Genomic DNA, 15,576 nt, shown 5'->3' on the forward strand with positions numbered 1-15,576 from the left:
CTGAGAATATTGATATTTCTCCCAGCAATCTTGATTCCAGCTTGTGCTTTGTCCAGACCGGCATTTCTCATGATGTACTCTGCACATAAGTTAAATAAGCAGCGTGACAATATACAGCCTTGATGTACTCTTTTCCCAATTTGGAACCAGTCTGTTGTTCCATGTCTGGGCCTAACTGTTGCTTCTTGACCTGCGTACAGATTTCTCAAGAGGCAGGTAGGATGGTCTGGTATTCTTGGCATAGGCACATACTATTTTTCTCAAACCCACATTTTGCCTATCAGCAAATCCTACAAAATCCTCCTTTAAAATATCCAGCCACTTTTTACCTTTTGACTGCTAACAGCCCAATTCAAACTGCAGTCGTTTCCCACAGACATGTTCCAGTGGCCTCCTGTCTGGTCTCTCTGACTCCTTCCTTGTCCCATACCTATTTTCAACACAGCCGCCAGAGGCAATCCCTTAAAAATATAAATCAAATCAGATCACTCTTCTGCCACAATCCCCCTTTGACCCCCCTTCCCCACTGCAGACAACAAGGTTGCCGCTATGTTTGATTCTAGCTCCTCACTTTCCCCCTTGCTTTCCCAGCTTCAGCCACAATGGCCAGTGTGTTATAATTTCAAACCTGCTGCATACCACCTTGCCCCAGTACCTTTGCACTTGCCATTTCCTTGGCCTGGAATTCTATTTCTCCAGAAAACCTCATGCCTCCTTTGCTTACTTAGTCTTCATTTTCAAAAGTCGCATTCTCCTGGAGACTCCCACTGGCTATTTCATCTAAGCTTTCAACAATATTCACTGCACTTTCTGTCCCACTTCCCTCTTTATTATTGGCCTTTATCATTAATAGAAATACATTTTTTATTATTTTGTTCACCACCTGTTCCCCTAGTAGAATATAAGTTCTAAGAAGGCAGAGGCCTGCTTTGCTCACTGCTATACCTCCAGCATCTAGAACCATATCTGGCACAAAGTACATGCTCAGTAAGTCCTTTATTGAAATGAAAAGATGAAAACTTAGATTGCTATAAAATACAGGGACAGCAGTGTCTGGGCTGAGCCTGGGCCACTCCTAGCTGGCTCTAGGCAGCCAGAGCTGACTCAAGAAGCAGAACCCCAAACCATGCTTCTGTCCTCAGACTGGATTTTCCTCTTTTTCCAGTCCAACCCAGCTCTGCCCTGCCCAGTAGAGGGCTTGGCTGGGAACTCCAAGTTCCTCCTATTCTCTAGAGAGACGGGGGCACAGTACAGGCTCCAGGAAGGAGTGGCATGTGAAGATACCCTAGGACTTGAAGGCAGGGGCCACTGCTGAAGCTGCTTTTATTCCGTTTTCTTGGGGTTCCCACAGGTAACTTTCTCAGGAAAAAATCAGCGCTACCCTTCTTAGACTTGTTTTCCCAAAAAAGCAACGCTCCTCAGTGTGGGTCCATGACATCACATTTCTGGGCCTGGCTCCAGGCCTACTATCAGACTCTCTGCCAGCCAGGAGCTTCTTCTTTATACGCAAATGAGAACCACCCATCAGATAGTGACCTCCTTGGGGTGGGGATTGCGGCCTTCTCACAACCCAGCCACCTGGTCTCCAATTTCACCCCCTCCCCTGCTTTATTTTCCTCCTTGGTACTTACCACAATGTAACCTAACACAGAGTGTACATAGTCCACTTACTTATCCTGTATATTATCTGATCCTCCACCACCCCCTTGTACACACCAGGAAAGGACTTTTTGTCTGTTTTATTCATTGCTGTGTTCCCAATGCATAAACACCTGACACAGAGTGAGTGCTTTATAAGTGGTTGTCCTATGAGTAAATCCTTATCCAAAGCCCTCCATGCTAACAGCTCATTACTGAGGGAGGCGAGGGCAGAGAGATAGTAATCCTCTTACTGTAAGATTACCCTTGCCCTCAAGGGACTTCCAGAAGCCACTGGCAGAGCAATCCTGGAGAATTCCACCTGAGTCACCTATGCACCTTTCACCTGCTGACCTAAGTGTTGGACCACTTTGTAAAGAGTAGGGATACATTGTGATGTAGCTTAAAATGAGTAGTACATTTTCTTCCCTCCCAGGACTTCCTTTCTTTTGCCTTATAATTACCATCCATTCTATAGGCCCCCTTTCACCCAGCAGATCCCCTTTTCCTTCTCTGAGCTCTAAGGAGCACCAGGGGGCAGTTCCATCATCTGGGCATTCGATGGCCAGGTTGGCTGCTGCATTGTCAGTGAACCCTTCACAGACATCCTTCTTTCTTCCACCCTAAATAGACTGTGAGTTTGCTGACAGTAGGCACGTGCATGTTAAGTTGCTTCCATTGTATCTGACTATGTGTGACCCTATTGACTCTAGCCCGCCAGGTTCCTCTGTCCATGGGATTCTCCAGGCGAGAATACTGGAGTGGGTTACCATGCCCTCCTCCAAGGAATCTTCCCAACCCAGGGATTGAACCCATGTCTATTATGTCTTCTGCATTGACAAGTGGGTTCTTTACCACTAGCGCCATCAGCTGACAGTACAGACTTTGTCTAATTTACCTTCATCTGCCAGTACCTACGTCACTTATATGCAGAACACATCATGCAAAATGCTGGGTTGGATGAAACACAAGCTGAAATCAAGATTGCTGGGAGAAATGCCAATAACCTCAGATATGCAGATGACACCATCCTTATGGCAGAAAGTGAAGAAGAACAAAAAAGCCTCTTAATGAAAGTGAAAGAGGAGAGTGAAAAAGTTGGCTTAAAACTCAACATTCAGAAAACTAAGATCATGGCATCCAGTCCCATCACTTCATGGTAAACAGACAGGGAAACAATGGAAACAGTGACAGACTTTATTTTCTTGGGCTCCAAAATCACTGTGGATGGTGACTGCAGCCATGAAACTAAAAGACGCTTGCTTCTTGGAAGAAAAACTATGACCAACCTAGATAGCATATTAAAAAGCAGTGACATTACTTTGCCAACAAAGGTCCACCTAGTCAAGGCTATGGTTTTTCCAGTAGTCATATATGGATGTGAGAGTTGGACTATAAAGAAAGCTGAGCGCTGAAGAAATGATGCTTTTGAACTGTGGTGTTGGAGAAGACTCTTGAGAGTCCTTGGACTGCAAGGAGATCCAACCAGTCCACCCTAAAGGAAATCAGTCCTGAATATTCATTGGAAGGACGGATGTTGAAGCTGAAACTCCAAAACTTTGGCCACATGATGAGAAGAAGTGACCCATTGGAAAAGACCCTGATGCTGGGAAAGATTGAGGGTGGGAGGAGAAGGGCACAACAGAGAATGAGATGGTTGGGTGGCATCACTGACTCAATGGACATGAGTTTGAGTAAACTCTGGGAGTTGGTGATGGACAGGGAGGCCTGGTGTGCTGCAGTCCATGGGGTCGCAAAGAGTCAGACATGACTGAGCGACTGAATTGAACTGCCAGTACCTACATTATAGTAGAGGCCCACTGAGTCATGAGTTTGTGGCTTTATGAAAAAAAAGCACATGGAATTCAGTTATATTCAGGGCTTGGTGTATGCTAGGGTGCAGAAGGGGCTGAACAGTGGAGCTTTCCTTTACTGTGAAGATCTATCATACAGGGATTAACTATGGATGGGGGACTACACAGCAACATGCCTTGATGTTGGAACTAAATTGCCGACCTGTTTCCCCTTACTATTATTTCCAGGAATAATAGCTCACATTAATATAATATTTACTGTATGCTAAATGCAGTTCGAAGCATTCCACAAAGATTATCTCATTTAATTTTCATAACATTTCAAGATAGGGAACATTATTATACATGTGACATACATTTCAGAATCAGGGCTATTTCAGGGATAAAGACTATGAAGTGTTGGTGGGAAGGCCAAACTTGTGTGCTGAGAGATCAATGAACAGATCAGGAAGAGGGATTTCATCAGTGTGTAAATCCTAGGTATATGAGGTAGCATAACATTTTCACAGCAGAGTCAGTTCCATCTCTAACATGCCTTCAGTCCTGATACCACCAAGTCATTCAGAATTTCCCAGTTCTAGAGGTTTAACCTTCAAAAACCCAACCTAGGAATCAAGGGTCCAATGTTTGTGAACATTTACTTGTATGCTGGCTATTTTTGACTTATTCAACTGGTTTTCTCCCCATCTGAATTGGGAGTGAAGTAAATATGAAATCACCCTTCCCTGTTGTTTCCCACCTGCTTTCCACAGAAGTCTTCCTAAGAAAGGATCCTGCCTTCTCTAACTTCCACCAGACAGAGGCCCTATGGGGCAGGGCCATGTCGATCCACTCAGTGAGACCTCACTGCGCCTCCTTGCCCCACCAATCCCATGACTAGGAACCTCTCTTGACCCTTTGTCAATAGTGGTGAACCCTTGGCCCCTCTCCCAAGCACCTCTCTGTGTCCTGAAAACACACTCTCTGGGCTCCCAGCTGGGAGTGACACATCAGATACTCCTGGGTGCTCTTGAGTAGTAGAAAGAGAGAAAGGCAAGGACTGGTGACAGGGTGTGAGGAAGTCAGAGAGCAGGAGAAACTGGAGAAGGCAGCAAATCCACTCCCTCACTCTCAGCTTGGAAACTGGGCTTGTAAATAACATCTGAGTGGTCTCTGCTACTGTGTTTGAATCATGACTTTCTACTCCCCAAATAGACCTTGACTATCTGCTCCAGGCATTCCATGGGCACCAGGGGGTAGGACTGGACCCTGTCCTACCCACTCAGGGCACTTTAGTGGCAGGATCCAGGACTCACAGGCTAACAGCAGGGTTCTGCTGAAATATGGTCAGTGTGACCTTTGCAACATGCCTATGTCCCTGTTTTCAACAGTTCATAAGAGGGACAAATGTTGCTGTGTTTTCCCCTGGAAATAAACAGATTCAGACGTTCAGGGGGTCATAAGATTGGGCTCAAAAGAAATGTGTGTTTAAGCCCTATAGAAATTCATCCACTCACACCTCTCCCCCAACATGTTTTGGGTCTCCCAAGAAGACTGTGAATGGGCAGTGAAAAGACCCAGTGCAACCGCTGCTGGAAATGGCTGAGAGGAGCAGGGTGGAGGAGGGTAATGTCAGAGCCACACAAACATGCAGTTGGGTGTTCTGGCCCCACTACGGTGTGTCTCCATACCACCCTCCACACCTCCTGCCCTTTCACATTTTATGTTCCAATAATTTCTCTCCCTTCTGCATAGCAAAGAAGTGACTGAAGAATCTGCCAGCTGCTGCCTCCCCCAACGCCCAGCTCCCTGTGCCAGGGTAACCTAAACAATTTAGGAAACTGAGATAAGATTCTTGCTGCCTTAAACATTGACAGATCAGAGCACGGTGCTCAGCTGCAGTGAAACTCCCTGGCTAGTCTGCAGGGAAACAGGGAGACCAGAGCAGCTGGGCCATTAAACATGGATGGAAACCAACCCATGGAAGAAAGAGGTGGCCAGAGGGAGGGACAAGGAAGATTTAGCAAAGGTCAGCAGGGCTCCTACTGAGCAGTGTTCAGTCTCAACTACTCACACCCTTCACATTCTGTCAGTTGGGCAGAAAAGGCATGGCCTCTAAAGTCAGGCTGACTTGAATTTAAGTTTCAGTATGGCTTTAAGTACCCTAAATCTTTGTCTGTTCAATTATGTGCATGTGTGCTAAGTCACTGTTCAAGTATAAAATGGGCTTACTACTTAATTCCAAAGATTGTTATAAGGATGAAATGAAGTAGTATTTATAAGATATCTAGCACAGAGTTTGGCCAAAAGAGGTCAGTACTCAAGGTTAATCCTCCTTCCCCTTCCTCCTGGAGGGGGATGAGTTTCTTCCCAGGGACACCCGTTTTGGCCTGGTGGGATCTTTTCCCTGACTCCTGCAACTTCCAGAAACCCCAATCGCATTCTAGTGTGCTTAAGATGGTTGGATGGCATCACCAACTCAATGGACATGAGTTTGTGTAGGCTCTGGGAGTTGGTGCTGAACAGGGAGGCCTGGCATGCTGCAGCTCATGGGGTCACAAAGAGTTGGACATGACTGAACAACCGAACTGAACTGAATTGAACTGTCTCACCCCACTAGTCTGGAAGCACCTTGAAAACAGCTATCTTGGCACTGATTTTCTAGTACCCAGCTCAACGTCTGGCATACAACAGTTGTTTGGAGAATGTTGAGTTAAACTGAAAAAAAATTTTTTTTAAGGATGTAAATTGGATCAATGAACTAAAGGCAAATTACAAAAGATGAAAGGAATTGAGGTCATTTTGCGAAGAGAAGGTCATCACAGCCTCTCAAAGCTCACAGGGACCTTAGGAACAATTGGTTCAACACACTCACTCACTGTGTAGTGGAAGGGACTGAAGCTCAGCAAATTGATGGCAGAGCCTAAAAGTTCACAGGGCTCTTGAGTCCAGGCTCCATGCTGGATGACCAGCCTCTGTCCCCCTGCTCAGGTGGCCAGAGAGGTTGTGTGACTGACTCTCAGCCACACCGTCCGCCCAGGGTGGACCTGGACCCGGCCAGCTCTTTGGACATTCAGGCCAGCACTGCCACTCCTGGGGCACCTGACGTTTCTTGTTTACAGGCTGAAGGGGTACTCAGCTTTGTGATCTTGGTTCTAGCAATACTGTCCTGTAGTTCCTTCACTCTGCGAGGTCAGGGGTTAAGTGGGAGGATTTGAGGAGGGGAGAGGATTAGCCCCTTTCCCTTCACACTGCCTGCTCCCAAATAACCCACTGCCTGTTATTAAGTCCCCCTGTCCTTGTGGGACCCTGAGCTCTGCCCCCATGGAGCCACCTTGCAGCTTCTGCAGTGGAATAGCCCAGGGCCATGCTGGACGGGCCCCTCCTCACTCTGAGTAGCCTGCTGAAGCAGAGGTCCCAGGGGGCCCCTCTGATAATATCTTTACAGGCTATTCTGTGGGACCACTATGGAGGTTAAATGACACAACATATGTGAAAGTTCTGGAATACAAACACCGTCATTATAGAAAATATTTGTCAGATGAGGGACTGAAAATAATCAGGTCAGGGACGCTCTGCCAGGCAGATTTCTTACACTGGAAAGATTCTCAGACCTTCTACCTCCTGGTGCCCAGAGCGACTGCTGTCCCATCATCACCCAGAGGAAGGGACTGAACTTTCTGCTCTTGCTGATAAAATAAACTAGTCTCCTATTTTACTACCAAAGACGGCAGTTCTTTGCTTCCAGGAACCAGCAGGAGAGGAAACGGGCTGCTTGGGTGAGGGTGTGGGGCAGAGGAGCGGGGGTGGATTAGCGCTGTTGCATGGGGAAGTAGAGCCTGCTGTCAAGGGGCTTCCCTGTTTGAACACGTGCTCTCCTCCTGGGAAGAATGGAGCGGCAGGGGTGAGAGGCCAGCAGACCTCTCTCCCGGCCCCAGGAACTAGAGGAAGACCAAGCAGCACAATGTCACCCTGAAGAAGTGGGCTGATCTTGGGCTTCGTGTGATGGGAACAGCAGGAATCCTTGGGTCTGAGCAGTGCCAGGACTTGGCCCCCCTCCTCCCCTCTTTCTGCCCTCCTCTCCTCCACAAGCTCCCAGAGGACACAGACTGCTTTCCCAAGTCTACTGTGCCACTGCCTTCCGGTTCCATCACTACTAGATCAAAGGAAAGCCATGACAGCTGAAACGTAGTGTGTGTGTGTGTGTGTGTGTGTGTGTGTGTGTGTGTGTGTGTGGTGGGGGGGTGGTTAGGTATAGGAGCTGAGGCTCAGGAAGAATTCGCCAAGTGGAGAGTTGGTTCAGGGAGACAGTTTTTAAAGTCTTTTCACAAACTGTTTAGTCCCTTGACTTTCACAAAAATGGACACCAGCCAGAAAGGATTCTCCTCCATTTCAGTGGCAAGGAGCTTGAGGCCCCAGAAAGGGAATAGCTAGGATGGAAACACGTATTTTGTGCTTCTGCACTCACTGTCATCTCTTTGAGGCCCAGCTGGAATGAGGATAGAGGAGAAAGTGGCGGAGGTGATGAGGTATCAGAGGGGGAAGAAAACTGAGGGACGGGGGACCCACAAAGGCAGCCTGGAACACCTGGTGCTGCTGGCTGACTTTCCACGCGGGGTCCTGGAGAGGACTTCTATCATGCTCCTACCACTGGTAATAACAGTTACTATTTATTGCTTACCTTGTGCCAGATACATAAACACTGTGGGAGGCATTAATGCACAAAGGGCTTTAGAAACACGATCATCTTTAACACTCAAAAGAATCAATAAGATAGATATTTTTGTTTCTATTTTTCGGACAAGGAGCTTGAGGTTCAGAACTTTCCTGAGACCTCACAGGATTCCAAAGGCCACTCTCATAACCACTGTGCACTACTGCCCAGGTGAGATACAAATGCTACTCCATTGTTTTTATTCCTCTACACCTTTGGCGTCATTCAGCCCCAGAATGCTGGTGCCTGAGAAAGGAAGGCCTCTATTCTTCACACTGTTCATGCGCTTCTCAAGGCAAGAATACTGAAGTGGTTTGCCATTCCCTTCTCCAGTGGGCCATGTTTTGTCAGAACTCTCCACCATGACCCATGTGTCTTGGGTGGCCCTGCACAGCATGGCTCATAGTTCCATTGAATTAGACAAGTTTGTGGTCCATGTGATCAGATTGGTTAGTTTTCTATGATTGTGTTTTTTGTTCTGTCTGCCCTCCTGATAGGAGAGACTGACTGAGGGGGAAACACATTACTTTGTCAACAAAAGTCTGTCTAGTCAAAGCTTTGGTTTTTTCCAATAGTATGGATGTGAGAGTTGGACTATAAAGAAATCCTAGTGCCAAAGAATTGATGCTTTTGAACTGTGGTGTTGTAGAAGACTCTTGAGAGTCTCTTGGACAGCAAGGAGATCCAACCAGTCCATCCTAAAGGAGATCAGTCTGAATATTCATTGGAAGGACTGATGCTGAAACTGAAACTCCAATACTTTAGACACCTGACGCGAAGAGCTGACTCATTGGAAAAGACCCTGATGCTGGGAACAACTGAAGGCAGGAAGGGGACGACAGGGAATGAAGTGGTTGCATGGCATCACTGACTCAATGGACATGAGTTTGAGTAAGCTCCGGGAGTTGGTGATAGACAGGGAAGCCTGATGTGCTGCAGTCCATGGGGTCGCAAAGAGTCGACAGATTGAACGACTGAACTGAACTGTTCTTCATAGTCTTAAATTCCTAGGCTTAAAACATTTTTACTGCCCCACCATTGCCCCCACCCCACCAACCTAGGCCTCAGCAGTAGGGTGATATCTGCAGCCACGGCAAAGGGCAAAGTGGCCACATCCTGGGCAGACCCCTGACAAGAAAGGTCACTCTCTCCATGCCTGTGACTCCCACTCTCTGACTGGGCCCAGAGCTTAGCATGGGGTAAAGTTTCACCCAGACAGTTCTCTACCAGGGGAGCTAGCGAGAGGAAGTGAGTCTTTAGGGGCGGAAGAGTGGGTGGGTGCAGACAGACAGCCTGGGAGGCCCTGGGGACTTTCCCCTGTGCCTGAGCTCCTCCGGTAGGGCAGCCAAGTGACCCAGCACCCCAGCCTCTGGCTGGGTTTCTGACTCTTTCATGTCCTATTTCTGTCACGCCCTCTGTTGTGTAACCCCCTCGCTTCATTTTAGAATCCCTTTACCACCCATTGTTCCCCTCACCCATCCCTCCCTCCCAACTTCAGTTGAGACAAGGCAGGCCTAGGGGAGGGAGACACTCCAACAGGTTCCACCCTGGCAAGCTGAACTCAGAAATGAGCAGTCCCCCCACTCCTGACACCTTCCCCACCCCTCCACTGCAGGCTCCATGAAGCCTGGCTGAAATGTGAACCTTGAGCTTCTCTTGTGATTTCTCTTCCTTTTTGACCTGGAGAAGGAAATGGCAACCCACTCCAGTATTCTTGCCTGGAAAATCCCATGGACAGAGGAGCCTGGTGAGTTCATAGGGTCACAAAGACTCGGACATGACTGAAGTGACTTAGCAACTGGCACTAGGCATCTTGAAACCTTCCCTTTTTTCTGCTTCCTCCCCTTCAACTTCAGGGCTGACCTGTTTTTATTTGATTTGGCTAGGGTGGCGGCGGCGGCGGGGGGTTGCTGGTGGCTCAGAGGGTAAAGAATCCACCTGCAATGCAGGAGACCTGGGTTCGATCCCTGGGTTTGGAAGATGGAATGGAAGAGGGCATGGCAACCCACTCCAGTACTCTTGCCTGGAGAATCCCATGGACAGGGGAGCCTGGTGGGCTACAGTCCTTGGGGTCTCAAAGAGTGAGGGGGGCTGAGGGGCTAAGCACAGCACAGCGAGAGGAGGCAGCTTAGTAAAAGGAAAGCCAGTCCTTTACAGCAGCGCCTCCAGTGAGGCTTTCGAGGTCTGAGAGTCTCTGGATGCACAAGTACCAAGACTCTTTTTGATTGTTTAACAAGGGAAACAATGGAGACCTGCGATTGTCTTACCCAGCAAAGTTGCTCATCTGTCTCCAAGGCGAAAATACACACCATGGCTATAAGGTGAAACGCGCGTGCTTGACAACTAGAGACAAAACAGACTGCAAGCACACTTGGGCGTGCCAAGATAAGATCGCGCAGAATAAAAATACCTGCGTGCTCACAAGGACGGGAAACTGGTCACGCACGCGATCCCCGTGGTGAACCCACATTTACATACACAGAGTAAAGAGAAAATTCAGAATTGGCCGCCCTGGCACGAGTTAATCTTACCGGCCCTCCCCACCCCTCCCCCCTGCCCCTCTCCCGCCCGCGTCAACGCTTTCCCAGTCGAGTCGCGGACCTCCCCCTCCCCCTCCCCCTCCCCCCGCCCCGCCCCGCCCCGCACCCCCCCTTCCCCCGCCGCGTCATCGCTTTTACCAGCGCTGACGTGGCCGCCGCGCGTGACTACCCGGCCACCGGAAGCGCAGCCCTTATAGGGCGCAGACTCCTGAGGCTTCCGCAGGGCAGGAGGCCGGGCAACAGCGGCCCCCGGTCTCTGGCCAGGCTCTCATCTTCCAAACGACTCCCAGGTCCCTCTAAGGCGAGCCATTTCGGAGAGAAGCGGTGGGTTTCCACCTCCTCCAGAGAGCTGTAGCGCCCTGGGGGTGGCAGCCTTCCCAGACACTGTCTTCCAGAATGCTCCTCGTTGTGTTTCTCCTGAAACGTTCAGAGCAGGACTGAAATGCAGATGACAGTTGGCCTTTGACAGACACACTCAAATGATCCCCTCACGCTCTGGGGCCCTCAAGTCCGAGCCAGAGGCTGTGAGGAGAGGCCAGTGTGGCTTGGTGGGAAGGACAGCCTAGCCTCTGCTGGGTAACCTTAAACAAGCCTCATAGTTGCTGCCAGCCTCATTCTCCTTATCCCTGAAGTATAGAAGGTTCTTGCCTTATGGAGTGGTTGTGAGCATCAAATAGGCATTCAACTTGTTCTTGTAAGACAGCTTTGAAAACTGTGAAGTGCTGTGCAAAATTATGGTGGTCACTTTGTACCCTCAGTTCAGTTCAGTCTCTCAGTTGTGTCTGACTCTTTGCAACCCCATGGACGTGCAGCACGCCAGGGCTCCCTGTCCATCGCCAACTCCCAGAGCTTGCTCAAACTCATGTCCATTGAGTCGGTGATGCCATCCAGCCGCTTCATCCTCTGTCGTCCCCTACTCCTACCTTCAATCTTTCCTAGCATCAGGGTCTTTTCCAAGGAGTCAGTTCTTCTCATCAGGTGGCCAAAGTATTGGAGTTTCAGCTTCAGCATCAGTCCTTCCAATGAATATTCAGACTGATCTCCTTTAGGATGGACTGGTTGGATCTCCTTGCAGTCCAAGGGACCCTCAAGAGTCTTCGCCAACACCACAGTTCCATCCTTTGGTGCTCAGCTTTCTTTATAGTCCAACTCTCACATCCATACATGACTACTGGAAAAACTATAGCCTTGACTAGATGGCCTTTGTTGGCAAAGTAATGTCTCTGCTTTTTAATATGCTGTCTGGGTTGGTCATAACTTTTCTTTCAAGGAGAAAGCGTCTTTTAATTCCATGGCTGTGGTCACTATCCACAGTGATTTTGGAACCCAAGAAAAAAAAGTCTTTCACTGTTTCCACTGTCTCCCCATCTATTTGCCATGAAGTGATGGGACCAGATGCCATAATCTTAGTTTTCTGAATGTTGAGCCTCAAGCCAACTTTTTCACTCTCCTCTTTCACTTTCCTCAAGAGTCTCTTTAGTTCTTTGCTTTCTGCCATATGGATGGTGTCATCTGCATAGCTGAGGTTATTGATATTTTTTTCTGGCAATCTTGATTCCAGTTTGTGCTTCATCCAGCCCAGCGTTTCTCATGATGTACTCTGCATATAAGTTTAATAAGTAGGATGACAATGTACCCTGGAAGAGCCTATTCAGGTGCCCCTTCTAAGGAAGGGAGCAACAGAGGCCCAGATGCTGACTTGGCTTCCAGAACCTGCCTCTCTGGGGCCTCACCCAGCCACTCTGGGATGCTCTTTGGCCCTATGGAAAAGCTTAAGCTTTATAAACAAAATCACCTGGTGTCTGCCGTCTGTGGTGCCATGGTGGTGATGGGCTGTTTTGGGCCCCCACTAGTAAGCAAGTGTGGTGAGCATGCTTGAGATGACCTTTCCAGTTAAACCCGGGAAGGAAACCAGAATTGTCAAAAGCCAGTGGGTGAGCAGTCATGTGAATGCTTGTACAATACTGGATTGTCTTCTGCCCCTAATAATAAGACCTACAAATCTAGCTCAGAACTTCCAGGGCCAGCAAGCTATTTCAAACTGGACACCAACTATCTACCGCCGCCTCCATTCCAACCCCCTTCATTAACTTCAGACTATGTTTGCTGGCAGTGTTGCATGTATGCCCTCTGTATGCATGCCTCCTCCTTGTCCCCAGCTTGGAGTTTCTTGAGGTCAGGAATCATTTCTTTCAAAGTGGACTGAAGAGCTTCCACCTTCCATCCTTGAGGATGGGGAACAAGCCCCCTTCCTTCTGATCACTTTAAAACAAGGAGGGGAAAAGGTGTTCAGATCCTGGGGTCAAGTGATTGATTTATTACTCATCTATAAATGGAACTGAGGCATGGGAGGGTCAGACAAGATGAATCTCTGCAGTACTCACCTCGCCCTCTTTCTCCACTTCCTGGCTCAGTGATCCCCACAGAACCCCTTCCCTGCCAGGGAGAACTGTGCTGAGTTGCTGAAAAGTAGATTGCACAGTGGACTGGCAGTTACCCTCCTTTTGGAGGCGGTTGTCCTCATTAAAGTTCAGGCACTTGAGTGTGACAGCTAAGGCCATATTCCCAATGGGTGAATTGTCAGCTGAGGTCCACTGCTCCTTAGGTGCTAGCTAAGATTGGTTCAGAACTTCATTCTAAGGCCTATAGCAAATCCAGTGCCCCTCTTCAAAATATTCCAGATTCCTCTGGGAGCAAGGTTGGCTCTAGTTTTGAGTCCCTCTTTTTCTTAAGTCAAATAAGTTTAGGAATTGTGTTGTTGATCTATGAGTGTTTTTGCTATATAAGCTGGATTTCAGGCCCTTTCCTTACAGATTCTTCCTGCTTTCTTTTGCACGGTAATTCAGCTCTTTCTAATCCCTACCCACACTTCTGTGGCTCTCTACAAATTCAGTGAGATGGGTCCAAAGCTTCTGTCTGTTTAAGTTCTTAGGCAGATTCCCTCCTCTTGGAATCTGGCTAGAAGAGGGTGGCTGGTGTCTTCCTGAACTTACATGCATTTTTAAATAAGGATGCTTGGAAAAGACCCTGATGCTGGAAAAGATTGAGGGCAGAAGGAGAAGGTGGGGAGCAGAGAATGAGATGGTTGAATGCATCATTGACTCAGTGGACATGAGTTTGAGCAAACTCAGGGAGATAGTGAAGGACAGTGAAGCTTGGCATGCTGCAGTCCATAGGGTCACAAAGAGTCGGATATGACTGAACAACCTAAATTCTTCTTTGAATTCAAAATCTGAGGGCCAGGGAGTTGTTCTCTTTCTAGGAGCTTACCCATCCCCACTAAGAACATAATTCATTCTGCTCAACTTTGGGGGCTCAATCTTCTTGAAGCCCTATTCGACATATCTCTTAATATCCTTCTCTCCACTCTCCTAAGGAGCTTTCACCATGGGACCACATCTCTAATGCTGAAAAGTAGCTGAAAATACCTATTTCCACCTGACTCTGACTCAGTGGGACTCAACCCCTGACCTCAGGGGAGTTTCCTGAGCCATGAAGGAAGCCTTGAGCTGAGTGCAGAAGGAAACATGGGAAAGGATGTTGATTATTATTTTCCCAGCTATTATCCTGACCTGATTACTCTCGTCATTATGGGCTCTCATCAAAGCTCAATTGAGGATGACACTAAATGCTACTGAGAATAACTTCAGATTCCTCAGATCCCATGTTCCCATATTAGGGATTCACACAGATTATGGAAGCGACAAGCTGGGTCTCCTGGCCCACACTCTCTTGTTACAGATGCGCAGAGTGTAGCTCAGGGAGGTGATTCCCAGTCTGGCCACCAGGCTCCCTTCCGTGAGCCACACGGATGAAGCGCTCAGCCTCCCCGGGGTTGGGCTGAGGAACACCTGGGGCCCTGAAGCCAGAGCTGGACACTACAGTACCTCTTCTTTAGATTCTTCCTCATGTCCCCATTTCTTGAGTCTGTCTTTCTCCACACATTAGCCCCCTACCTGGGGGGTTTCTGGCCATCACAACTGTGATGCCAGCTTCCTGCCTACCCCAGACACCCAGCCACAGGAGGTCCAGCCCATTAAGGTTTTGCCAACACAACATCTGCAGCAGCTCTTCTCTTGTTTTCTGTCTGGAGATGAAGGGGGTTTGTCCTGGGCTTCAGGGAGTGAGGATGAGGAGTATTTACAACGTGTCTGTCCTCTCAGTTTGGGAAAAAGGCAATAAATTCAGCTTCAGATCTGCTGCTGTCCCCAAGTCCATGTGTTCCGCTGTTTATTTTCCGGCACTTGCAGTCACACCTTCTAGGACTGTTGGAGAAGGCCCTGAGGGTGAAGGTGTGGAGGTCACATTCTTGGGGGGAGGGGCCTCCAGGATACCAGACTTTTAACAGATAGTTTCTATCCTTTTGCTCCTATGATGCACCTAGGGAATTACAGAAGCGAAAAAACATCTTTGGGGACCTTTCCAACCAAACCCTGGTCTGACCATCTGTCCACATCTCCCCTGCTCAAGCTCCCACCCCGTCACTTTTTCACTCTCTGTCGCGCACACTCAGCGGTTCTGCCTGCTTTCGCTCCGCCCCTGCTGCAGGCCTGTGCTGGTGAAGGAGATCGGGAACTGGAGCACTCCCCTCATGGGTCAGCAGGGCACACCAGCTGAGAAGCGACCCTCAAGGGGCATCGCTATCTTTGGGGGAGCAGATTCCCTTCATACCGTCAGCCTGTGTCACAAATCTGATGAGTTAATAACACTTTCCATTACTCCCTCCCAGCAGAAGGAGACAGAGTCTGTATGAGGCAGTGTGGTAAAGGATGATGTGAAGGCATGAAAAGTGACTTTGGGACGCACAAAGCAGGCCCTGAAAGCCCAGTTCCAGGAACCTGGAGGCCTCAATCTTCCAAGCCACAGAGGTCACCTGCAGTCCCCTGACTGA

The 15,576-nt window shown here is 48.6% G+C and overlaps 1 protein-coding gene across 1 annotated transcript in view; it reads right to left on the reverse strand.

Moving 5' to 3' along the window:
- The window catches only part of LOC133069524 (chitotriosidase-1-like), a 53,676-nt gene extending 40,430 nt beyond the window's left edge, over nucleotides 1-13,246 (reverse strand). Inside the window, 2 exon segments of the mRNA XM_061161161.1 lie at nucleotides 10,855-11,044; nucleotides 13,183-13,246. Of these exon segments, the coding sequence (XP_061017144.1) occupies nucleotides 10,855-11,044; nucleotides 13,183-13,246 (254 nt within the window).
- Between the last annotated feature and the right edge of the window lie 2,330 nt (nucleotides 13,247-15,576).

Source organism: Dama dama, chromosome 14, assembly GCF_033118175.1.
Source record: "Dama dama isolate Ldn47 chromosome 14, ASM3311817v1, whole genome shotgun sequence".
Taxonomy (NCBI): Eukaryota; Metazoa; Chordata; class Mammalia; order Artiodactyla; family Cervidae; genus Dama; species Dama dama.